General features: G+C 37.6%; 1 protein-coding gene across 4 annotated transcripts in view; it reads left to right on the forward strand.

Annotated features, from left to right (window-relative positions):
• The window catches only part of rftn1b (raftlin, lipid raft linker 1b), a 134,375-nt gene that overhangs the window by 87,571 nt on the left and 21,143 nt on the right, over positions 1 to 25,661 (forward strand). For all 4 annotated transcript variants that reach the window (XR_015765617.1, XM_088013939.1, XM_088013937.1 and 1 more), the window contains exons 6-7: positions 1,850 to 2,053; positions 15,906 to 16,024. Coding sequence is in view for 3 of the 4 variants with exons in the window: in XM_088013939.1 (XP_087870065.1) it covers positions 1,850 to 2,053; positions 15,906 to 16,024 (323 nt within the window). In the remaining variant the exon portion in view is untranslated. The remainder of the gene's footprint in view (positions 1 to 1,849; positions 2,054 to 15,905; positions 16,025 to 25,661) is intronic.

Consider the following 25,661-nt stretch of genomic DNA (forward strand, 5'->3'; position numbering starts at 1 on the left):
GAACTTTGAAGCCATTTTGTGGTTTATTTAACAACTCTATGTTTAAATTTTATGTGTTTGTGCTTCTTCAGTATGAATCAACACACCGTAAATCAACTCCTTCACCTCTTCATATGTTGACGTTATTTCTCTATAAGCGTTCGGATGAACTTTTACTGTGACATAATGAATTATTCTCAGTAACTGCTTAAAAATGAAGCTTTTGCCACGATTTCTTAGGGGGATTTTGATACGTTTTTCAGAATATTAAGCAAACACAATATGTGTTACTTTGCCTTTTCATGCTTAACCACATAATTCACCAAACTACTCAGATACATTATATGACTCTATTAACTAATAAGTTTGTTTTTAGATCGAGATAGGGTCTTTTAAAAAATATTAATTAACTTGCCATGTAAATGGTTTATAATTGCTCTACATGTCAACGTACAGGATTTACAGGATATTTCACTGTTTATTTTATTTTATAATTCTCAATAACTATAACACAGCTGAGTGGTTATTTTAATACCACCTAATTCACAACTATACAGACTTGAGTTACGATGTTTGAAGACGATCCATAACTAGAAACTGAATATTCTAGTAATGGATTAAGACTTTAGCTGTTAATCCCCCCTTAGTTCTGCGTAAACCATCTGTTACTCATTTAACTGTTAAATTGAAGGATTGTATCAATTTCTACACCTGATATGCATTCATAGTCTGAACATCTCTTTTATTAACAGTGAGTAGTAAACAGATAACTAATTAAAATAAACAGGGCTTTACTATTTTGGACCTGTGCGCTAATTGGGGATCTCAGGGTTATGAATGTATTTTACCAGGGTCAGTTTCATGCTTTGTAGGTAAGCTCCAGACTAATTTACTGGAAAGTCTTTTTTTTGTTTTTGCTCTATTAATGCAAAAACATTAGATGAGGTAGAAAATGTATTTTGAGGATTTGAATATTAAGCTTTAATCTTATGAGATTAGATATTTTTAACACCAGAAGGTATTGGCAAAGAATCCGTCAGGGAAGTAGAAAGAAGAAAATGACAACACAGAAATAATGCAGATGATGTGAGAAATGTCAAATCATCGGCACCAACCAATGAAAAGAGTCCTGGAAAACAAGCAGTTATATCAGGAAGCAAAAAAACATCTTAAGATCTCATTTGCCTTTAAACTAACATTTAACTTTTATTGACAAATATCCTATTTGTTGTGTCATTATTATTGTAAATAATGGTTTTTGTATAGATAAGTGCCTGCTTTTTAAATAATGACATTTACAGACCTTGCGCAATATCATCTACTGCATTGCAGAAACAGATTTCACATCACATACAGAAAAAAGTGGAATAAAGTTGCGTTGAAAACACTGAAACACACAAACTGTTATTTGCAGCTGATGGATGATTAGTATGAACAGTGCAGCCAACTTTTCTTGGCCGTGTTGCTTGTGATTGTTCACGTTTTGGCTGAAATCCTCTGGTTTTCAACTCGGAGGACAAGAAAAGCCTGCACCCAGTGGAGAGTTCCCAAGTTATTGCAACAAAGTCTCAGGAAATTAGATAAGTGTGTGATTGAAAATAGCCAAACACTAGATATCAAACTTTAAATTACAATAGCTTGACAATATATTCTTGGAACAAAGCTCTTCTGTGTTGGAGCCAACCGTTTACCGAGAAATTCAGAGCAGCTTTTTGCATCTGAGCGTCTTCCCAGAGAGACACGGATTACACTTTGGATTTTAGCCACTGCGTAGCAGTGGTTCATGTTGGCAGAGAAAAACTTCCTCAGATGCAACAAATTCTCGATTCAAATCAATTACAAAGTTCTCTTTTCTGTCTTCCTTCAACAGGAGTGGAACTGCTGGCTTTGTACAACAACCCGCCGGTCCGAGAGGGCCAGGTGAAATACTACACTGTCAAAGTGCCTCTGCGGGTTCAAAGCTATGAGGAAGGAATCAAAGGTGTGGAGGCCAACTGGTTGGACCACATGACCCAACACTTCAACAACGGCGCCTCGCTGGTTGACGGATATTTCTACCTGGGCAACGGGAACGGTACTGATTTCAATTTTAAGACCAAACAACCCAATTGTGTCCCTTTATTTCTGAAAACAGTTGAGATCTCTGTCAAGACCTCTGGTTGTCTGTGGAAGTCCACACTGCGGCTGCTTTTTCATTGTTTGCTGACCAGGTTGCCCTTCCTTTCACTGAAGTACCAGTAAAAATGTCAAAACAGATTCTAAACTCACACCAGTCTCCATGATATTAAACACCTGAGGCAAGAGGTTATGAACCTTACCTGGTGTGCAAATAATTATGCGTTAGCTGACATTCGTTTTTCCTCTAGAAAACAATCAGAAATGTCACATTCATATAAGCCGTTTGCTTTGGATTAGTGGTTTAATCATTCAGGACTGGTCACAAAATTTCTCTATTTACTTTTCAGAGGGCTTCTATATCATAACATTATTGAACAGAGTTCATCAAAATTTTGACCATAAACTTGAAAGTCTTCAATTTCCTTTTTTTTGGATGACTGCACAACTGATGTCTTAGCGTAAATTGTTCCTGTTGCTGAAGCGAATCCAGTTCAGTGGAGTTTACAAACTGAAAAATCTCCCCAAATAAAAGAAGGATTGTTCAGAAATTACATACAGACCTTGTAGAAAACGATGCAACTGAATTTGGAGAACAGCTAAAGGTTATTTGTTCTCTAAATTACAGAGGAGTCCCACTTATTTACAGTTCACTATTCACAGATTCACCTATTTGTGGGTTTTTCTGTGAAATATAACTTCAAATTATTTGCAGAAATTATTTGCACAAACTTTTTTGTTGAGAATCACCTAAAACATTTAAAAGAAGATTCAGATTGAGAAAATTCCTATTTGAAGCTGCTTAACTGGCCAATCAGACAGTTTTGCTAAGACTGTTTATACAATGTGTATTAATGCAAATATAAGTTATAATTGGTGTGTAAACTATTAAAGTAGGGAGTTATAAACATTCTCAGATTCCACTGTATTCACAATACATAGCAGAGGCATTTTGGAAATAAAGTTGCACAACATCCAACACACAAACACAATCATTTGTTTTTATTAAGCATAAACTAATTTATCACTGGTTGATAGAAGCTAATAAATCTGCTGCTGCTCTTCCATCTGACTCCTGGATGTTAAATGTATAGATTTTTTTTAAACGTAATTCTGAGTTAGAGCACCCTTTGTAAATCTTGGCACTATTCCCAGCAGCATGCCTGGATATTTTTTCTAAAAACAGCGACGTGAAGCATATCCTGGCAAAGCTAATGGCCAACATGTTTGATTGGTTGTAGTTTTCACTGGTGACTTATGTGCAAGGATTGATAAATGTCCTTCAAGCCCCAGCTCATCCTATCATCAGCATCTAACACAGATTTACACAGACTCTCTGAAATATGGAGCAAAGTGTATTCCATATAAATCAATTATGCTGCACTGAATTCTATTTATTGCTCAGTTTTTTTATTTTATTTTGGCTCTAAACATAACAGAAACAACGTTATCATAAAAAAAGCACTAACATTGTAACGTTATTATGACATATTTCCCTTTTTGAGCTTGATGTAATTTTGCGCCTCTTGTTTTCCTTTTGTCTCTTTGTGTCAATTTAGTGAGAGATGTGGAGTAACACACAGATGGACCATGTAGCATGTTTATTTAGCAACATATAGCACTTTATAATGTTAACTAATAATTGTATCAGCTATTTCTGGTGTTACTGTTCCCTTTGAAGGCTCTATATCTTTCCTCCTCTAATATTTCAGCAGGCGCTGCCGTGGGGCTTCCCCCCATCTCAAAGCCTGGAGCCAAACTCAGCCCCTCCGTATCTGTAATCACTCAGATGCTCTTCAGGCAGATGTAAAATTATCCTTTACTGTTAAACAGCACCCTTAAAGTAATTTCTTTTTAATATATTCTGACTGTTAAAGTTAATTTTATAAAAAAGAAAGCGTAAAACTAATAATTTGTGCAGGTTCTTATATCCTATATAGAACAGTTTCATTTTTTTTTTAACTTTATGAATAATTGTTTTAAATGATCAATCTTGATTTTAGTTTATTCCAAAATCAAGCAGATCTAATGAAATGCATGTTCCAAGAGTCAAATAGAGGATGATGTCCAGTTTTAGGGGACGGTTGGGAACCGTGTTGTGACTCTTACATCAGACCCCAGCAGCACTGTGACAGCAGAGAAATACAAGGCAAAACTCATTAATCTGGAAAAACGAACGCTCCAGCAGCTCCGAAACAAAGATAATTAACCTGATAACAAATTGGTGCTTCCTTGCATATTTTATGTCCTGAAAAATGGAGTAATGAAGTGTATTATTATGATTACACATACAAGAGTCCTCTAACATTTTTTCCATCTTTCATGTGGTGTTAAAATATGCAGAAAATCTCTGGATTGTCAGCAGCATTTGCCACTATTGTGCTTCACTGATGCTTACAGCTGGATTTAGTTCACGGCTCAAAGTTTACCACTTTTAAAAATAGACAACTTTACCGGTGTAAGTTTAGGTTTTTTTTGGATATTTGCTCTCCAGGGAGCAGCTGGCAGAATGACATCAAAGCAGCAGCAGCCTATTTGTTGTTAGCAGCTAATTACATCAAACAGCCGAGCAGCTCAGGGCTTTTGAATCGGCTTCCATTCCTGCCATCTCCATATTTAGCAGATGAGTTTGTGAATTGATGATGGGGCTCTTGACATGATGCAGGGGACCATCTCAGCCTCATGAACATCAAGGACATGTTTGACAGCAAAGCGGCACTCTAAAGGACACGGACCGGCAGACTTATAGCTGGATGGGAGAAGCCAGTGACAGTCTTGATTTGCAGCACGGAGAAAACAACTTGTCATGCTCTGATAAATACACGAACTGTCTAATGAGTCATTTTGCTTTTTTAAGACCGACCTCTTTCTTGGATATTAGGTTTGATCGTGGGTGTCTGCCTTTCACTATACGTTACAGGAAGCGCTTGGAAGACGGTCTGAGTTTTATCAGCTTCTTGTTGAAGATTTGTGTAATTTTTCTGTTCTTGTCTTCTTCCAATAGCCGTGCTATTTTGGTTGAATGATGGACAAAATGTGTATTTTTTTACATTTCTGTGCAGGGCATAGAATACCACAGATTTGACCTTTCATATAAATGTACCTTCTTTTCTCCAAATCTCTTCACAATGTTCTTGTGCAGCTTTTAGATTTAATCACAACAACCTTTTTATCCCGCTCAGGGAGCATCGATAGTTTTCTTACCCTTTTAGTTTCTCTCAGGTCTGAAGAATATCTTTAATAAGCAAAAAATGTAAAGTACGTTTTCTTATTCTCTGTCTACGGTGACATGGATGGTACATTCCCCATATTGTTCAATCAGTACCACATGATAAATCTCACTTCCTGAGTCCAAGAGAAACAGAAAAATATCCAGAATCAAAAGGAGGTTTAGTTTAACATAGTCAGTGACAGTTTTAGTGAAGTTGTTGAGACAATTTGTTTGCATGATACACTTTCTTTTGTTTCTTTTTTCACACATAACCAGTTTATGTGCCATAACGCAGTTTAACTAAACCAGCTACCACAGTTACTGTGCCTGTGCGTCTGGTTCAACCTGTTTTGTAACCTGATACCTTCACAAAACGTACCCTCATCTATTCTAGCATTGATCTAAATTTAACAAAATGACCAGGTTGCTAATTTGCTGAATAATTTCAGCTTTGGGCATGGTGCCATTAGAGCTGATTGCTGGAGGGGGAGCCTAAAGAAAACTCCTTTGGATTAGAAATTTCAAAGCTTCGTTTGCATTTTTTCCCCAAACGCTGACATTCTGCTAAACTTTGACTGCACCTACAACACGTAATGGAATATTTAAACTGAAACACTGCGTTTAAAAAGTGTGTCTCTTGGCTTTTCCCAGTGCAGTTGCTCTGTAATAGTGAATCTTTGAGAAAAGGACAGTTTACGAGTTGAGGACACTTGAAGTTGTTTTTCCCAAAGGGAACAACTGGAATGCTTTAAACATTTACTCGCTTGAAGAAGCTTTAGCAATATTTCCCAACTCTAACTCTTTAACTCTGTTTTTCCTCTGGTTCAGTTTGTGTTTTCATGATAAATAGCAACAGGGAATGTGTGCATCTCTGTAAGGGATCTCTTTTACAGGACCTTTAGGAATAAACGTGTGAATGTCCTGATTTATAATTTTTTTTTTTTGCTTATCCGTGTGATGAGTTTACTAGAAAAATGACTTGTAAGTATGTAGTAAAGTTGTCCCTCTATCCAGCTACGATGTTTATGCATCTGCTGAGGAGTCAGATGTTGTGGTACCACATATGGCTCCTGTGCTGTCCACACAGGCAGTCCTGGTTAAAAAATAAAAACATTGCAGTGTGGTACACTAATGTAGCTTCAGGGAAGGAGTTTTCCAGGAAATGGCTCCTCTTTGGGCTTAAATGGAAAGAAACGAGACCATTTCACCTGCAAACTAAAAATGTAGGTCCATGTCTGGCACAGTTCTTCCAGACATGGACCTACACAAAATATATTGTAATATAACACAAGAATATACATTTAGCCATCTAGTAGTGGTTTATGTTAGAGGATATTATGTCTTTTGCATTAAATATACTCCATTGACTAATCAATTCTAGTCACTAGAAGCATTAAAGTTTGCATTTTAAAGGACTGTTTCACTATTCTGAATGGGATTTATTCAACAGTTTAAATGTTCAAATCTAAAATGGATTATCCTGCACACCAGATTTTTATTTTTATTTTTATTTTTCTGCTTTGTTTTTTACAATTAAAGATTTAGTGAACCTTTCTCCTATAAGAATACAAAAATAGCATTTTTCGTGTTGTTTTGTCCCTGGGATAATCTCCAATTAAGGTAAAAAGCAAACTGTGGACTGGTTATGGCTGCACTAATTAATTTAAATTTTAAAATATAACGACCTATGACACCTTTGGTAAACTAAAACTAGCCTGAGATTCTCTTCACCACCATCCCACCACTGCTATCTTAATATATATCAATATAGCTGAATGTGACACAATTTTTGACTGTACAGTATATTAAGTTCAAAAGAAAAATATCTACTCATAGCTAATATTTTTACAGATCTAACAAAAATAAAAAGTATTTTTTAATTTCTAACCAACATTGTGTACATGTATTACACTTATGGGTTCCTATCAGAGTAAAATTCAAGCAAACCTGCTTAGTTGTTAGCATTTCTTGAAGGCAAGTAGCCTAAATATAGGACAATCGATAGCAGAAATATTGCATTTATTTTAAAATGCAACAAATTGACATGATTCATTGGTTCTAAGTGGCCGTCTCGCTGTGCAATCAACATAATTTTATTTTTTTTCCTATTCAAGCTGCTTGGCTGTGAGCCAGCAGGAGGCATGACCAGTTTAACTGTGCACTCACAATTTGTTATAATCATGCTATTGTTATGCAGAGGCACTAAATTAGCGGCTGATTGATATTAATTATCCTTTCACCTCATAGCTTTTCAAACTTAAATTCTAAACTGTAACATTTATTTCACAGCACTCGAAAACTCTCAAATATATGCAGCTCTTGACTGCAGCGGCATGTGGAGTAATGGATTGGTAGTAAAGGACAATGTGTAAGAATATTATAGGGGTGAAATGTTTTATTTAGGAATTGATAGAATTATTTCAGCTTGTACGAAGCTGTTGGTAAAAGAAATCAGATTTTCTTCATGTATGGATCTTATATCTTGATTTATGTTAATTGCTTTTGAAGAACTTTCATTTTGCTTTAAAACCAAATGTGCCATTGTTATTATTTAGTGCTGCATTTAAAACAAATTCCTACAAAGAAAATCAGACAAACATCTTTTAAGCTGATGCTGAAAAATCTTACTTACAGATTTTTCTGTAAGTTATAATTTTTACAATGACTTATAACATGTATTTTGTTATAATTTGAAACTTGTCGACAGCTAACAATTTTTAGGCTACTGAGCTTGAAATTTGTCCCTGTTTTGCTAAAATCCTATACACCAAAAGTCCAAATTTTTGGTGTATTGCCACCAAAAGCCACAACATGGTTTAAAATCACGTTTCATTTATTTGTAGAGGGTTTGCTAATACTGCAGGAGGAGCGGGAAGCCACATATTGTACATCAGGACAAGAAAAGTGTTCTCCAGCACTTCTGCACTCTTATCAAGGGAGATAAAAATTAAACATGGGAAAATGTCTAAACCACTCATGCTTTCCTACTTATAATTCATATTTAAAATAGCAATTTAGAGATTATCTGCCTTTTGTTATATTCACTATTCATGCTCCATTCCTCATGTTTCCTCCTGTAAGCAGATGCACTCTTCAGTCTCTGACAGTCAGTCGTTCAGCATGGTTCAGATGAAAACACGCCGTATACCTGCAATCCTTTTAAAGATGAGTTACCATGGTGAGGTTCACTAAGACAGCATGGCAAGCCATTGTTTGCATACCCATGTGTTTTGTGATGAGGGATTGCTCAGCAGAGCTGGATGTGACAGTGATATTGAAATTTTCACATCCAGAGCTTCTTGCAGATCCAACTGTCACAGTGTATGCATCAGAGATTTAGCCTGCAGTCACAAAAAAATACAGTTAGTGTGGAGCTGCATCTAAATATGCGCCCAGACAAAATAAAATAAATGTGTGATTTAAAAAAAAAAACAGATCAGCATATGTTTACATTGCCTCTCAATTGGGAGAACAGTAGAAGTTTGACAGTTTTTACAAAAACGGTGTATTCGATTCTTTCTTCAGCCTTACTGTAGAGGTTTGTAACCCAGTCATATGTCATCTTTATTTAATTCATTTTCTCCAAAACAAAATTTAGAATCTAAAAAGGCATTAAAACAGGAAGGCATGCGGTGATGGCGCAGGTTAGATGTAAATGCAAACAGAAGCAGGCATGCATGCATTTGTATTTGTGTGGTAAATTGGACAGAGGCCTAAAGGACTCATTCTGCAAGACAGGACATGTCAGCTGGAAAAACGCTGCGCATATGCATAACAAACACATCCTGCATATGTAAGGCAGACACAATGCCACATAAAGCACTTTAAATAACATGATGAGTATTTGAATGTATGTACATAATTCATCTCTGGAGCCATTTTGAATCTGTTATGCCTAAAAGAGTTTTGCAGCAACTTCATCATTGCATAATTTAATAATTTTTTTTTTTATTAAGATGAATGAACCCCAGCGTGTGCTGCTGCATGAGGAATTCAGATCTTTTTTGTCACCATTACAGTGAATGCAAATTAATTATAGACATAGCTAAAACCAAAACAATGTCCATAGCTTTTCTTAAAGAGCAGTCCTGTTTATTCCTTCGGCATACCAGCATTTCTTTTCTGGTGGTTAAATGTAGCCTAGCATCAAAATGAGATAAGATTCTTTCTGAGATAGGCTTCATCTCACGAAACTGTAAATTAGCTACATCAGGGATGCAGGATGTTATATATAATGAGTTATCAGGATGAGCCACTCGACTGCAACCTCTGCTGTTTCACTCACAGTGAATAAAGCAACAATACTTCCAGGAAGTAGGTGGATAGCAACAACGATAATGCTCAGGATTCCTTCAGATTTTTCTAAAACAAAATTCCAAACTTTTACATGCTCAAATTTACTAATATTTTCAGTCCTTCTTAGAATACTTTATTATATGAAGGTATAAACAAAAAAGAAAAATCACAATAACTGTATTTTACTGCTAACTTGGTCAAAGTTTAAATATGGAGCCTACAAATCTGTAATCTCATAAAATCTGAAAACGCAAATGTTTTTCAATATTCTATTTTTCCATAATTACAAAGACTTAAATGAAATGTAATTTTTTTCTAGACATTTCCGGACTACATAGCAACCCTGAATAGATGAATAACAGAGGTTTAAATTGCTGTGCAAACGGGTCAGAACCTTTTTTTTGGTAAGCATTGACTGTTTTGTTGATACACATTCTTATTCTTAGCTTATTAATGTTCCTGTGTTACTGCATTCAGTCTTGTTTTTGTCCACTGATAAATTTTAGTTTTTTTAGATTTGCAGTTTTTTCCTGTTTTGCAATGCTAGACTGGCTATTGTAATTTGATTCAACTGAAGCTCCTTTTTAAATCTCAGCTGCAGACGATTCTACAGTTTTTTTTTTGTTTTTTTTTCCCATTTAGTCCACCCAGTAACAACCATGCAGATCAGCTTGTTTGGGCAAGGGAAGCAAATTCAAATTCACTCAGGTGAATAGAGTAAAACCTCTGAAAGGCTCAGAGCTTGGAGCGATATCTGGGGCCATCTTAGCTGCAGAATTACTGCACAGTAACTGAGCCATCATGGTAATTCACTGTCAGGGATGTTTCATAAATAGGAGTGTGAATTTTCACTCTGAATGTCACACGTTTTTTCAATGAACTGTAACATAAAGGGGGGAAAAAACTGACACTTCTTTCCTGGAAATCTCATGAACAGGCTGTAATCTTTCAGTTGTGCATCAGCACTTTGGCAGGCGCATATCTGACCAAGAGTCTCAGTACATTTGTGATCTTCTAATACTTCCAGCTTTACTCTATCAGTTGAGCAGAACATTGAAACCAGTTAAGCTCACAGTATTCGTTTTCGGAAGTTTTCTCTTTTTGCTCTTCATTTGGTCTTCTTGAATTCAAGAGAAATCAGCCAAACGGTTCCTGTTTTTGAGGCACCACTCCCTTTTCTTTTATCTTGCACTCTAAAATCTGCCTGACAACCCGAGGGTACCGCCTGCCAGCTGCCTAACATCAGGCTCCGCAGGGAGGAGTCACATCCAGTCCACACAAGTTAGACTCCCTCACCTCTTCCTCGCACTGTCCTGGCTGTGCTTGTCCACTCAGCCTGTTTGAAATATAGATAAGCTGTCAGCGGCCGGTCTCCTGCTGTCTGAGGCAGTGGCTGGCACGCCTGTTGAAAACATGTCACCAGAGACGGCTTGGGGCAGGGTTACTCTCCAGCTTGCCAAAGGTCAACCGGGTTTTAGACTAAAAAAAAAGAGGAACTGAGTGTGCAGGAACACAGTAAACCTAAAACATTCACCCAATCAATCTTTACCCCATGTTTTAACACCTTGATCCACAGGTATAGTCATGGGAAAAACAAAGCACACTCAATGATTTAGCAGTTTGTTGAACCAATGACTTTATCAGCACAAGAGTTGATGTCTGTCGGTGAAGCAAGAGACTGCCATCATCATTGTCACTTGGTTATTTTGACTCGTGTGATTTTCATCGAGGTTTCACTTCTGCAGTGCTCTTTAAGGCAGCACTATGGGATTGGGCTGAAAAATCTACAGAGAAATCTGCAAAGAGGTCAAACTGAACCAAGAATAAGCTGGAGCTCACTGTAGCTGCAAATCCAACCACCATCTTTGTGCTTGAAACTTGCTATGAAGTGTTGGTGCTGCTGACATTTTATATTAGGTTTTCTTTCAGACATTATTGTATGCAACGTCCCAACTTTGGTTTCATCTGTTCACAGCACAGAATTCCTGATTCGTTAAGATTTAACCTTGCAAACCTAATACTAACAATTTATTTTGTGGATGGACAGAAAATATGGCACTGGCATCCATCTAATGATGTCTGTTGCTATTTAAAGTGATTGAAAATAGGTTGTGCACATTGTAGAAAAAAGTCAAGTTCCTAAATTCAAAACTTTTTTTTATAGATCATATGTATCTTACTTTTCTTTTTAATAAAACCAAATATTATGTGCCTTATTCTCATGGGAAATTTCTTGTGCACCATAAAGCTTTACTGAGATGCTTCGCATCACACAATTGTTTGATATAGAAAAAGAATATCAAAACATAGATAAAAAGATTGTGAGATAAAGACTGCAAGAATCCTAAAAGATTGAAGGCAGTTGAAAAAAGAAAACATATTAAAACTTGAACAGTTTGTTCCAAGATTGGATTGTTTACTTATTCAGTGGAGGAATAGATGGAAAAAGATATCAAAGCTTGAGGCAGTTCGTTTCAGCATTGTCTATGTGAAAGTAACAAGATGAATTCAAACGATAAAGTATGGAAACAAAAAAACCCATCTGAGAACAGAAAATAAATAATCTGCACAAAACTCTTGGTGTTTATAATCATTATGTTTGTGGCTATTTTAGCCTGCGCCAAACTGTCTGGTAATATCTAATCAGTACTGCAGTGTGGATTATTCACGTAACATTTTATCTGTCTCAGCAAAGCACAAAAGGATCTGCAGCCAATATTTGTGGAAACTCTATTAATAATATGCGCACAAATATTTTATTTATCTCACTTTAAGATAGTGATGGTGGCTGCCACAATCACTTTTTAAAGGTATTAATCTGACACAGGTACGCCTACAGGCGGTCGTCCCTCTGCAGCAAACTTAAAATTCCTGACTCATCAGAAAATTTGATGACACATTTATTAGTCTGAGCGCTCCTGCGTTAATGAGAGGGCGTATTATCGGACGTTAAATATAAGATGGCATATATGCCTGTGTGTGCAGCACTTCGCAGAAGTATTTATACATCTTGAACCTCTTTACCTTTGATCACATTACAGTCACAAACGACTTTATGTGAAGGAAGAACAAAAGATTCTTCAAAATTATGAAGAAATAAGATGCATAGTTTTATTATTTTATTCTAGAAATACATTTGTAACACCCTCCCTGCTTTCTGTGCTGCAATTACAGCTGTAAGTCTTTAGGGGTGCATTTCCCCTATCTTTCTTTGCAGATGAGCTCAAGCAAACATTTTTAAAGGCAAGATTTTCAGTTGGATTTGAAATTTGAATTTGCATATTGTAATTACGGTTTTAAGATTAATGTTTGCATATTGGCCTAAGACTCTAATTTGCTTCTATCTGACTACCTATTTGCATGTGCTTGCTGTGTCTCCTACACAGAAAGTAACAAACTTATAGTTTTCTTCCAACCATGACTTTTTACTTGCAACTTTTGTGGTGTAGTCCTGCATCTCCTACATGAGCTACATAGATCTGTGTAAACAGCAGTTCACACCACGTTTTCATTTCTATTTGTAAAAACTGTGAACAGAGTGCATGATTTCCCTTCTTCCTTCCTTTGTGCTGATCTAATCGCATAAAATCCACCAAAATATGTTACAGTTTGCAGGTGCAATTTGACAAATGTGGAAAGCTAAAAAGTCTGAGTACTTTTGCAACGGACTGTACATGCATACACACGCGCAGACAAAGAAACATTTAAAAGTGAGGGACTACATCACTGAAAACAACAACTTCACCAGTTTTAAATGAAGGATTTAAAGGATTTTTGCCACTAAAATGTGCATAAATTTAGTGGATTAACTTCATCAGGCTGTGGATCTGAAATCGATATGCAGTCATATTCAATAAATTAGAATACTATTAAAAAGTTAATTTCTTTCAGTGACCTAATCCATGAAGAAAAACGCACTATATAGATCAGTTACACACAGTCTGACATTTTCAAGCCTTTGTTTTCTGCCAGTTATGAGGATTTTCCACTCAATGCTAATGAAAACATGACATTTAGGATTAGAATATTTTGTCAGGCCAATAAAAAGAAATTCTAATGCAAATGTGAGCTTAATGAGAGGTTTGTTTAATATCTGCTTAAAGATTCTGCTTGCATGCTGGTGAGGTTTCTGGGACACACACATTCTCACCACCTAAATTTAGCCCTTTAGGATCCAGAGTCTGCATGTGTCAGCACGTCTGTGGCTGCTGATTTCTGATGCCATGTGTCAGCAGCTGTCACCTTGCCACTCCACGGCAGTCCACTCTCTGCTGCTGCCGCCGCCTTTCCAACTAGTCCAACAGCTCCGACACATTTGCATGCCTCGCCCTGCGACCTTGAGCATGTGAGTCACCGGGGATGGAGAACAGTTTTACTGAGAGCACATGGTGCTTTTTGCAAGTGTAAACAATTTATTCTCAGTCGGCCCGCCGGCTGCTCGGCTCAGCTCACAAGTCAATAGGCGCGAGATAATGTTTATTCGTGCACGCACCCAGTGGATTCCCCTGACAGACTGTGTGCCCCCCAGCAACCGGTTCCCATCTTCTCCTGCCTTTCTCCCCCCCACTTCGTCTCAGAGTCAGTGTGCATTATCACCGGAGACAAGACTAAGCAGCGAGACAGGAACTGTGTGGTGATCTCACCTGAGTGATCCCTGTTGCGCTGGCAGGGAACCAACACCGATCCTCATCGCCTGCCACTTCCCAAAACGGTCCCTTTACTAAATCTGCCAGGCAGGGAAGGCTGACAGTTCAGATAGGGAAGAAGAAGTTGGAGAGAAAAGAGGCAAAGAGACCAGGAGGAGGTGAACACGGACAATGTCTGTATTTGAGGGAGCCAGTGGACGTCTGAGAGATGTCTTCAATTGAGCGTGCACGGGTCCTAAATGGGTTTTCAGAGAGGGAAGGAAATAAAAGAGTCTGTCATCCTGCGCTCTGCCTCTCCCTCTGTCTTCCTTCCCTATCTTCTCAGGCTCTCCAGCCACCTCTCATCCCTCTATTATTAAGGCTCGGTAATGAAATGTGGAGTGTCTCGTGTTGGTTCCCGGGCTCTGGCAAACTGTATTAGTGTGTAAATGGCGTGGCTGTAATGAGAAAGCACTCAGGCCAGCTGGGAGGACCGGACCTCGGCCCGTGGTGTGTGTGTGAGCGCGCGCGGCGTCTGAGCCCCTGCATCAAATGAATAACGAGAGAGGTTTCTGAGGGGCCGCAGTGGTGTTTCTGTCCTGGTCGCCAATCCTGTGATTGTTAGGCTCCAACAGAACAGAGACGCTTCGAATATCTATTTGGTCAGCAGCAAACAATTCAGCGTCAATGTCAGTGTTGCTAACCTCATTTTGGGCTTTGTTAAGGTGACGAATGCAGGCGTCGCAAAGGTTTGTCCCTTATGGACTGACTTCATTAGACCTGTGGCTAATATCACTTAAATTTCTCCAAGGGTAGCGTTTCTGTCCTGATCATTCAGACGCACAGCAGCGCTTCTTTTAAATCATTTTCCCTGCAGGGTTCACCTTGATCCTGAGCTGTAATTAGCCACCGTGTCATTTGCTAATAGCTGCACAGCTTTAGGTTAAGTTGTCCATTTTTCTATATGTAGCTGTGCTTGTTCATTGCCATGTCGGAAGAGTTCTTTCCACCTGACTGGTTTCCTTCCAGTTTCGCCCTTTATTAAGCTCCATCCATCTTCACATTAAGCAGTTTTCTTGTTCTTATTCAAGAAAGTGATCCCATTAGCATGATGTTACCACCAAAACCAGGGTTTCCACTTTAATTAAGCTTCTACAAATTTTACATCTACGATTCATTTCATTTTTGATCTAATCTGACCAGAGAACCTTCTTACATGGTTTGCAGCAGATATTTACCAAGACCTTCTTCCAGCAATGACTTTCTATACTTAAGGGGTTTTTTTTTCATGTGATTAATGTAGGCATAACAAACTGATTTTTCGTCTATCCAACATAGACTGACTTCATACAATCTGTGGCTGCATTTTACCAGTTAAATCTGTTCATCAGAGGTTTTCAGTGTTGATCCTTAGGACATAGAGCAGTGCTTCTTTTACATCCTATCTGCTACCAAATTCACCTTGATCCTGAGCTTTAATTAGTCTCTGTGTTGCTGTCGAGCCCAAAAATCTGCACAGTTTTTGATCAAGAAGTTCACAACATGTCCATTTCTGATTTAACATCCTTAAGGCGATGCCTTTTTTTTGGTTCTGCATTGTGTTCTTGGATACTTTATGAGTTTGCAATGCACAAAAGAACGGTTCTAACATCTGGATTTTGTTTTTACTTTCTCCACAGATTTGCTGCCTAAGACAGTGGAAAGCGTCTTCATCTTCCAAGAGGCGAGCGAGGGTGAGCCAAACGCTGCTGCACCCACGTATGATGCCATTGTAGTGGAACAGTGGACCAACATTGATGTAAGTTTAGATATTTGTCTTTTACTCATTAAGTTGGGCATTTCCTTGCCTGCAGTTGTTCATTGGGATGAGATGATCCGGCAAGTTGAGAACTTTTCCTTCCGCCTCAGCTCTTTATCACAATAGATGCCTTCATTGCCACAGATAAAACCCTCGTCCATTAATGTATCCGCACACCAGTATCCTTAAACTTCTCAGCTTGAGAATCACATTTTTCACGCTTGTGAAGCTGCAGGCTTCAGTTGTTTGATTTGATTTGTAATCGTTGTTATTTATTTATTTTATCTTAGTTTTTTTTTAACTTTTGGCAGTAGTGGCCTTTGTTCATTAGTAGCTTCACAGGAATAAGGGCAGGAAGAGAAGGGAAGGACATGCAGTAAATGACTCAGGGACAGTCACTTCTACCAATGAGCCACCTGGTCCCTCTGATTTGTAATGACTGAACGGCGGTCTATTTTATAACAAAATGCAATCTTCCTTTACCACTGAATTGAACTTGTTCAGAGACATTTTGCCCATCCTCCACCACCTCATCCCTGAGCCAACCTCACTCCCAGAACCCCAAAGGCAAATCTGGCAAATCTAACTTTATGGGAGATGTGTTGTGGCTGTTTGTCTTATCAGGGACAAACAAGGCCTTATCTGAAGGCCGATTAGTGTCTTTTCCTCAACAAGTTCCAAGTTGGAAATTGATTTTTCATGGGAGTAGGAGGGGTAGCAGGCGTTTAAAGTCCTCTCATCTGTTCGTGTGTGTTTTTATGTTGTCTCTTGCAGCTCAGAGCGCATATGTCCGTGTCCGTCATTTGTTCGATTTTAGGTTTTGTGTCCCTATATGTGCGTGGAGATCCTATCTGGGTAATTGAATTTGGACTTTTTTGTTGCCAGTGGCTGTCCAAGTGTGAAGAGAGACTATTGTCCTTCTAAAATATGTCTCTCTCTGACTGACCACCATGGCGCTGATGGCCTTGTGTGCCAATAAAAAGTCTCTTGCAGTCCTCCCCTCATCTGAGCTGAATGGTAATACTGTTACAGTTAAATGGATTTCAAGGTTTCCTCAGAAACACCAACCAGGAGTGATGCCAAACCGTCACCAGTGTTCCCGAAGATCCAATCAGCTCCTCGCTCCTGGAGGCTTTATCAGAAGCCGTTCCACTCGAGCGAGCTGCCAATTCAGATTGACACTTGCTCTTTCACAATGGCTGATCAGGGCTGCACGTCATTTCCATTATCTGCAGTAACTGCCTAAAATTGATATGCAAAGCATCCTCACAGCTTCTTATTGTTTCATTTCTGTAATCATTAAGATAGAAAATAAAGGATATTAATTACAGTCGGTTTTCCTCCCTCACCGTCTTTAGTTAAATAATCTCTTCTCGTGAATGCTTCTATAGTTTCATGCAGCCAATAGTCTCACAGGTGGTTGAATGTATGAAATTCAGCGAAGAAGAGCGCATTCAATCATTTATATTGTCGTTAAGTGGGAGTTTGTCATTTCCCACTCGGAGACTGTTTATCAGCGATTGCACAAACGTATTAGAATATTATTGTTTCATTCATAAACTGGTTAGAAATCATAATAGGATTAGCATTTGAAAAAGACTGAGTTGTTAATCACATCAGATCCACAGGTGCTTTAATAATTCCTGCATTTCACTGGAATATTCTTGGATCAATTTGAAAGTTGAAACATTAAACCAAAAAATAAAAAATAAAAGTCTGACACAAAAACAACGAAAACAGAAAAAACTTGGAGGAGTTTACAATAAGTTTTACTCTTTACCAACTTTAGAGAAAATGTTTAAATGCAGTGGCAGATAAAGTCTGAATATTTATATGAATAGAGGAAAAGTGAAGCAAAAGAGAATAATTGAAAAGTTTTGTTCAAAGCTAAATAAAGCATTTTGCTGCTGTTCCCTTTGGATCAACAAAAACGAACCTAATGCCTCATGATATTTCACATTAATTGGAAATAAGTGTCAAAAACTTTGTTCGTAAGAAAGCTGGGAACAGACATGAGTAGTTTCTATGCTGAAAAGATTAATACACAGCGTCTATCAATGGCATCGCTAAGTGAAAAGAGATGGTCAAATACAGACACACTGAGCCAGAAGTAGTTTATATGAGAAAGAGAAATAAAGACAGCACACAAGGTTAATCTATACATCAATAATCCAGTCCAGGAAATAAAGGAAACTAAAAAACAAAACGTACCTTTTATGGGAAGGCTAAACAAAGAAAGTACACAAAGTTTGTAAGCAATAGGTCAGTCAAGGACAAGCAGCTAAACCCAGAAGCACTCAACTAGGAGTAATTTCACTGAAATTGAGAATCACGGGGGGTACATAACATTATTTGCAGCAACAGCTACCTCATTGCCTATAACTAGGAAAAAGAGACATCTAAACTCAGAAGCACTTTTCTGGAATTGTGTTGTATAGCAAAGAAAAAAAAACAGACTTTGCAAAGTAAATGACAACAAAGGTTTGGCATGAGCCTCCATTAAGAAGACAACAAAGCTAAACACAAATGCACAGAGACCCACTTTCCCCAAACATAGAAAAACAAAAACCACACAAGGTTCATGGTTAGCAATGGATCAGTATGTCCTGTAAAGATAAGCGACTAAACACAGAATCCCTAGTCGAGGCAAAGCTTTTATGGAAAACAAGGCAGAGAGAAAACAAAGTTAATGGCAGCAATAATTGCCAATAAGACATGAATGGAGTATGGCAAGAGAAAATACCATGGATGAAGAAAAGTCAGTTGCAAAACAATGCTCAAAGTCACCAGTTGCTTTTTATTTTTCTCTCCATTTGAGTTTTCAAACTCTGTATTAATAGTAGATTTTGGATGTTGCATCTAGTTGTTGACATCAACACTCTATAGAGAATATCCTGCTTAACTTTACTTCATGGAGAATTGTCACATTTATTTACAAAGCTGCAAACTGCAGCTTTACATAATTATTACAGCAGTGTTGGACGACATTTAACAAAATGCAATTAATAACAAATATGCGTCTTGAGAGTGCTGATCCCCATTGATGAGTATTTTCTTTGTTTGATAGACTGCACCAGAATAAGATGATTTTATAGTGATTCATATTTTGCAACTAATCATTTTTCCAATTTTATTGTTGTCTTACACAAACACATCACGATGTTTGGCAACCAACCTAAACAAATCAAAACAATTGAGTTTCGGCTTTTGCAATTATATAGAATAAACCTTGGTGATGCTACCAGAGATTTTCTGTGGGAAAAACTGCAGAAATGTGTCGCCTTTTTGTCCTTAAAGTATCATGTGAAGCTGCATCATCCTAAACATGTTTTCCTTCCTTGGCATAAATGACCTGAATAGAAATCGTAGAATATAGACGGTGAAGTGTCAGAAAATGAATAACTATTCAAGAACCTCCGCTAAGAAACTCCAATTAGGACTGGCTCCTCATCTCTTGTGTCCTGTGGGAAAAATCAATACAGGAAAACAGGAGCTTCCCTGAAACTAATGTTCTCTCTCTTATCACTGAGCTTCACAGCAGCAATGACCAAACAAAATGTATTCGCCTTCAGACTTCAGCCCGGGTTGGAATGAATATGTCTGCTCACCATCAGCCGCTGCAGGGAGATTTATTTATCCAGAGAGCCTCAATGCATTAGCAGGAACGTGTTATATTTCTGTCTTTGAAGGCACAAAACATCCAAGCATGTGTTAGATTTTTTTGTTTTTTTTGTAGTGAAAACATGAACCAATATTCTGCTTTGTGTATCTGATGTGCATGGAGAGTCTGATGTTATTAACATACGCAGAAGCTTCCTTTTCAACATGCTTTTCTCGTAGCATTTTTAAAAGCACCATTATCCACTTGAGTTTTGTCAGATGCAGTACGGGGCCCATTATTGGGAATACATGTTGGACCACAAGCTGGATCCGGATGTCTTAAGATGATAGAAACTTTCAGAAACAGGCTGTCCTCTGAAATATCAAATTATGGTCCAAGAAAATGTTCCTTTCTATGGTCAGAGTATTTAACAAAATGAAAAAAAAGGGTGAAAAAAAAACTCTGCGAATGTGCTGAGAATTGGGAAATTTCAAGAAAAGTCTTCCAGCTGCAGGATTACTAATGAGGACCGATGGGTTCATGTCTGAAGGATTGAGCCCCACTGATGTCTATGTTCATCGCTGCTTCTTGAACCTATTAGAGTTCCTCTTTCACAGCACAAAATTTGGAGATGAATCATCAACGGTAATTTATGGAGGGTTGCATCTGGCAGTTTACTGTAATGGTGTAACATGTTGTCATGGCATTGTAGATAAATTGCATGTCATTTCTGGAACATTTTGCATTTCATTTTATGCTTTTTTTCTTCTTTTTTGCTTTTTAAGAGAAATGCCAAATGGTTTGGCATTAGTTAAAGGACTTGGCAGGGATTCTACCACATTTTTCTGAATTTTTGTTGTCACTGTTGCTTTCGCTGCTATTTAGGCTTTAGAGAAAAATCATCAGCGGAAATTTAATACTCAGCAGTTTTCACATATGTTGTTCCTTCTTCGAACGTTGCTATAGTGAGGGATGCTTGAACAGATACAGAAATGGCAGAAAAATGTCTTCCAGATGTCAAAGAAAGATTGCATGTTTGTGTTTTTGTAAAGTTGCTTTCCAGTGTAATAGAATTTCATAGGGAGGTTCATATAAAACAAATTCACATCTTAAGCCATTATTTAAGTCAAATTAATTTAAATAATATTCAGTCCAAAACAATGAGAAATGCAATTAAAATCACATGTGAATTTGTTCTTTTGATAAGTCGTTAAAAATCATGCTGCGCCATTAACCTCCTACTTCTTAGTGTTGTCTTCTCCACCAGTAGAAACATCTGCTTATTGATCACATGATCGGTGTGACCAGTTGCAGTTTTGCAAAAATAAATCAATGTCAATAAAAACCAAATACCCGTTTCTTCCTAGTGGCAAAACTTTATAGCAAGGAAACAAGTTTTTTCGAAGTATTTTGGTTAAGCAAATTTATATTCAAAATATCAGATTACCCAATTATATGGTCAGTGGAAACACATCTAGTGTGTAAGGCCAGGAAATCCTAGAAACACTGGGACAGGAACACTTTCTAAGGAGAAACAAAGAACAGAACAGAATAGAAATAACTTAGTTGTGTTCATTGCGTAGAAAGACAAACAAAGCAAGTCGACAGCAACGGGTCCCTCCTAGAAACAAACACAGCTAAACACAAAGGCAACCAGAACTTTCTATGGGAATGAAAACAGATGAATGCTTGAAGTTGATGATGGCACCAATCAGTCAGTAAGTTCTGCAGCAGCCTGAACTTATAGAGACATCACTATAGGGATAGCTCATTATAACATAAAATGTTAACTCATAAATGAGGAACAAAATTGTTCAAAGATCAATACCGAAGCACCTGACCCTGCCAATATCAGGGATTGTTCTTACAGGATGATTTCATCCTGATCCCCAGAGAAGCACATTAGCTCTCACCACTGATAGACAGTCATCTATGGAATCTTGTTTACAAGCATATTTTGCTAACTGGGTTCAGTGAAACTGGTTTGAACTGAACAAACAAAAATCTGCTCAGTTTCATTTGACACGGAATAGCCAATTTGTAAAGCTGCAAACCTTGACGAATAAAATGCGAATAATGTTCCATATCGCATTCTCTAGCGTTATATAAGAAGATATGTGACTGGGATGCTCGCTACTCTAATTAGGCTCAGCAGGATGTTTCTTTAATATTTAATCATAGTAAAGAAATTATTAACCTTTTCAGAAAACACCTGTGCCTTATACAAAACTCAAATAGATTGTGAGCCATCTCTGACTGCAAGAATCCTCCTTTTTGTAATTATCATGAACTTTTTTCTAATTTTTTAAAGCTAAACAAACCGTCTGAGTCTCTGCTGCTGTTTATGCTCCCCCCACAGCTGCAGCACATTCAGATTTTATGCTCACCTGCTCCTTGCTTCAGTAATAATTATCCCAGTAATTTAGGCTTCCAGTTTAGTTCCCTCCTTGATGGATCCTCCTATTGTCCCTCATCGTTGCTCCGTTGTCTGCCATGTTCCTGATTCCCCTCACTTTCTTCCATCTGTATTTCCTGTCAGTTGCCTTTCAAAGAGCATCTGTTCTCGACTTCATTTCACCTGCCTCCTGCCTGTGCTTTGGTCGTCTGTCACTGCAAAGACATGAACGCGTCATATCTCAGTCTTCTAGTTTGAGCTGAACCAGACATAGGAGACTTTCCACTTTCCAGTTATGGCAACATTGAATTTCCACAGCTGCCAAAACTGAGACAACTTCAGATTTTTTAAAGTTGATAAATCGAGTCGACTTCGACTATTCACTGTGATGCTTCACAGCGATTTATAGGCTTTATTATCTATATTCACAGCAGAATAAAAAGAACAGAAAACAGAATGTTATCTGAAATGTGGTCCTAAAAGTTGCACAAAGTCAGCCAGTCTTTTTCCCAAACATCGGCTGGTACTGATGACTTCAGCTTGGACAGTTGCACCAAGGAGTCTAATTATTATGTTAACCAGAACTGTGCAACATTATAAGCTGATCGCCATTAATTTAGGGTGCAGTTAAATCCAGCAGATATTGGATAATGTAATAATTTGGCTGAGATGTGACTTTTCTGTGTCTGGTCTGTGGACTACCTTTGGATGTTGAGGACTTTTCCCCCATATTAGGCTCAAACTCTAGGATTAACTCCAACCTAGTGACGACCAAAGCTGTTGGGTGATGTAGAGGTCGGGTCCATCAGACATACCGCTCCATTCCTCATGCAATCAGTGCTGTTATTTATTCAAGCCATGAGATCATAAGAGCACCAGTACTGACAATATGTGCTGTGATTCTCTAATCATTACGTTACAATCACTTGAACTTTTAACATGTGCAGCTTCATTTCCTTTCTGAGGGCTTAACGTCATTATTAGATAGAGTTGACATTGCTTTGGGAAACTAATGGTGGTCGGTAAATAAAATCTTCTTCTTACAGCTTAAAGGGATGTCATTAGGTAGAGTCACAGGTTTGCTCAGGCATTGAACTTTGAACTCTCGACCCTAAAGACAAAATAGAAAATCTGCACGGGGAGATTTGAGAGATTGTTTCTATCCCTGCAGAGAGATGCACACCCCTGAAAATGATTGTTGACAAGGTTAAAATTGAAGGAATGGCAGTTCAAAGTAAAAGCAAGTGAAGGGAGCTTAACAGTTCCAGCATTGTTGTCACTTATTCCAAGAATTCACTTGCACCAGCAGCTTTGAAGAGAAGCTTTTCACAGACGGGACAAACTAAATTATGTCTAAAATGGGATTAGGGTTCAACATCACAGCATCAGTGTGGCAGCAGAGGAATCTTTGAAGAAATGTGATTAAGACTTAGACAAAGACACCTCAGATGAACACAAACATGTTGTTTTTATGTTTCCTGCAAATTGAGTTCCCAAAAAAAAAAAAAAATCCACAGAGTCCATTGGGTTCAATAGAGGTTCACAGGTTTTGTTTTTGCACGTAATGTGAATCCTTTGCTATTATTCAGACTATGAAATCATGTCCTGTCTGTGTGATTCTGTTTGAGTTGGGTGTATGAATGCTGAGGCTCGAACATGTTGTGCAGAGAGCTGATGAGTCGCCTGTTCATCATATCTCTATTTTCTGTGAGCGAGGTGAGAGAAGAGCTGACCTACATAGAGGGAGAGCAATTTGCACTCTTCCTGACGGTGAGAGATCACATCCTTTCTGTAGGACGGGGGGAGAAATGTTCCACAGGGTGTTCGAAAACACAATAAACACCAATCCATCCTACTTAAGTGAATCGATAACTTTATGCTTTTGAAGTTGAATTAACTTTGATTTCAAACTGAATTGGTTTTTAAAGATTTTACCTACATTTTTAGCCAGCCTGTGGCTCTTTATGCAAACACTACTTTCCTTTTTAAACATCTGCATCGTCAGTTCTGTCAAAGAGACATTTCAGCTCTTGCATTTTACAGTTGGTTTCATTTGAAAAGTGCTGTGACAATCAAAAAGCCTCATTTATGAACCAGAGGAACAATGGAATCTGATCCAAAGGTCGACTGACGCAGCAAAGCATTTCTCAGAATTTATTTATAAAAAGCCGACTTTGAATGTGAAATTGACCTTATCTCTCAAGGGCAGAACTTGATTCAACTTGTCTTTTATTATATTGCTGGTTGTATTAAGTTATTGAAGCCAAGTATGCTAATAAATCCATCACCATTTTTAGACACGCATGAATAGAAAATTATTTATTCTTTTTATTCCTGCTTTTCTTTAGCAGCATGACGAATCACAACGCACTTCAGACTTTGCTCAACCCATTGAGTAAAGTTTTGTTGAAAGTTTACTCAAGCTCCATTTAAATTGGGTAATATGTTTCCTCTGAAGATTTATCTTTACTTTGCTACCTCACCTATAGGTTTGTGAGTCTGTGTCAGTTTTTGCCTTGTTATGCGCAAGAAACCTCTTTCAGTACTTTCTCTAGCTTTTAAGCAAGCGAGGATACGAAGGGTTTTCTGCAGATAATGCTGCATCTTTTCAGGTTTTGATAGTTTAAAATAGTCCCAAGTTAAATTCTAGTTTATTAGTTTATTTGGGGCAAATGTTTGGTATGAACAAATGTTGCAGTACCTTTTCTTTGCCGGGGCGTTTTGGTTACATGAAACATAAAAGACAATGAAAAATTTTAAAATGCAAAAGAAAATAAAGATGGCACTCCTCAACATTCAACAACACAAAGCTAGCAATAAAATACAAGTAAAAGAAAGATGGTGATCAGTTATAACTGATGTTTTTATAAAATGGTTTCAGTTGTAATAATGAACTTTATTTTCCACTATGCTTGTACCTCCAGGTTAATCATAATTCTGGGGCTTTAGTCTAATAGATAAGCAGCCTTAAAAAGACTTTCTTGTCATTTTAATCAATACCATCTTATAATATATGTCATTTCAAGGCATTTTCATACATATATTTCAAATTATCGTAGTCAAGTTAGTCTTATTATTTAAATGTGTTTAAAAAATGCTCTAACTGAAGCATAACTTAACAAAACAAGCTTAATGGTTTGATTAAAAAAGTTATTAATTCATAGCAGGTAATGTTTTTGTTTCTGTCCATGTTAGGCATGTTTAAAATAAGTTGGGAATTAGGAGTAAATGTTTGAACTTGGGCAATGGATCTATATTTATTTTTATTTTTATTTTTTTTTGCAGTTACTGAGATTGCAGCCTCAAGAATGAACCATTATGCTTTTTGACATAAATGGTTCTATTGTCTCGCAGAGAAGAGACGGTCTTTTGAGCAATAATAGTCCAGGAGGGAAATTAAATTTTTATTTTCATTTTATCTTACATGAAATGCTTGTATTATAGTTCTTCCTTGTAAAGTGCACAATAAAAGCTTTTACTGACACACATAATGAACTGCGAAAACTCCACCAGCTGATGCTCAGCTTGCTTAACTACCCCATCATGTGATATCCTGTTACACCATTTGTCCTGACTCAGATGCATGATAATGGCTTGTAAAAGCTAAAGTCTGGATGCACTCTAAGATTTATTATTGTTGG

Source organism: Poecilia mexicana, unplaced genomic scaffold, assembly GCF_051168715.1.
Source record: "Poecilia mexicana isolate PSO_F unplaced genomic scaffold, ASM5116871v1 scaffold_16, whole genome shotgun sequence".
Lineage (NCBI taxonomy): Eukaryota > Metazoa > Chordata > Actinopteri > Cyprinodontiformes > Poeciliidae > Poecilia > Poecilia mexicana.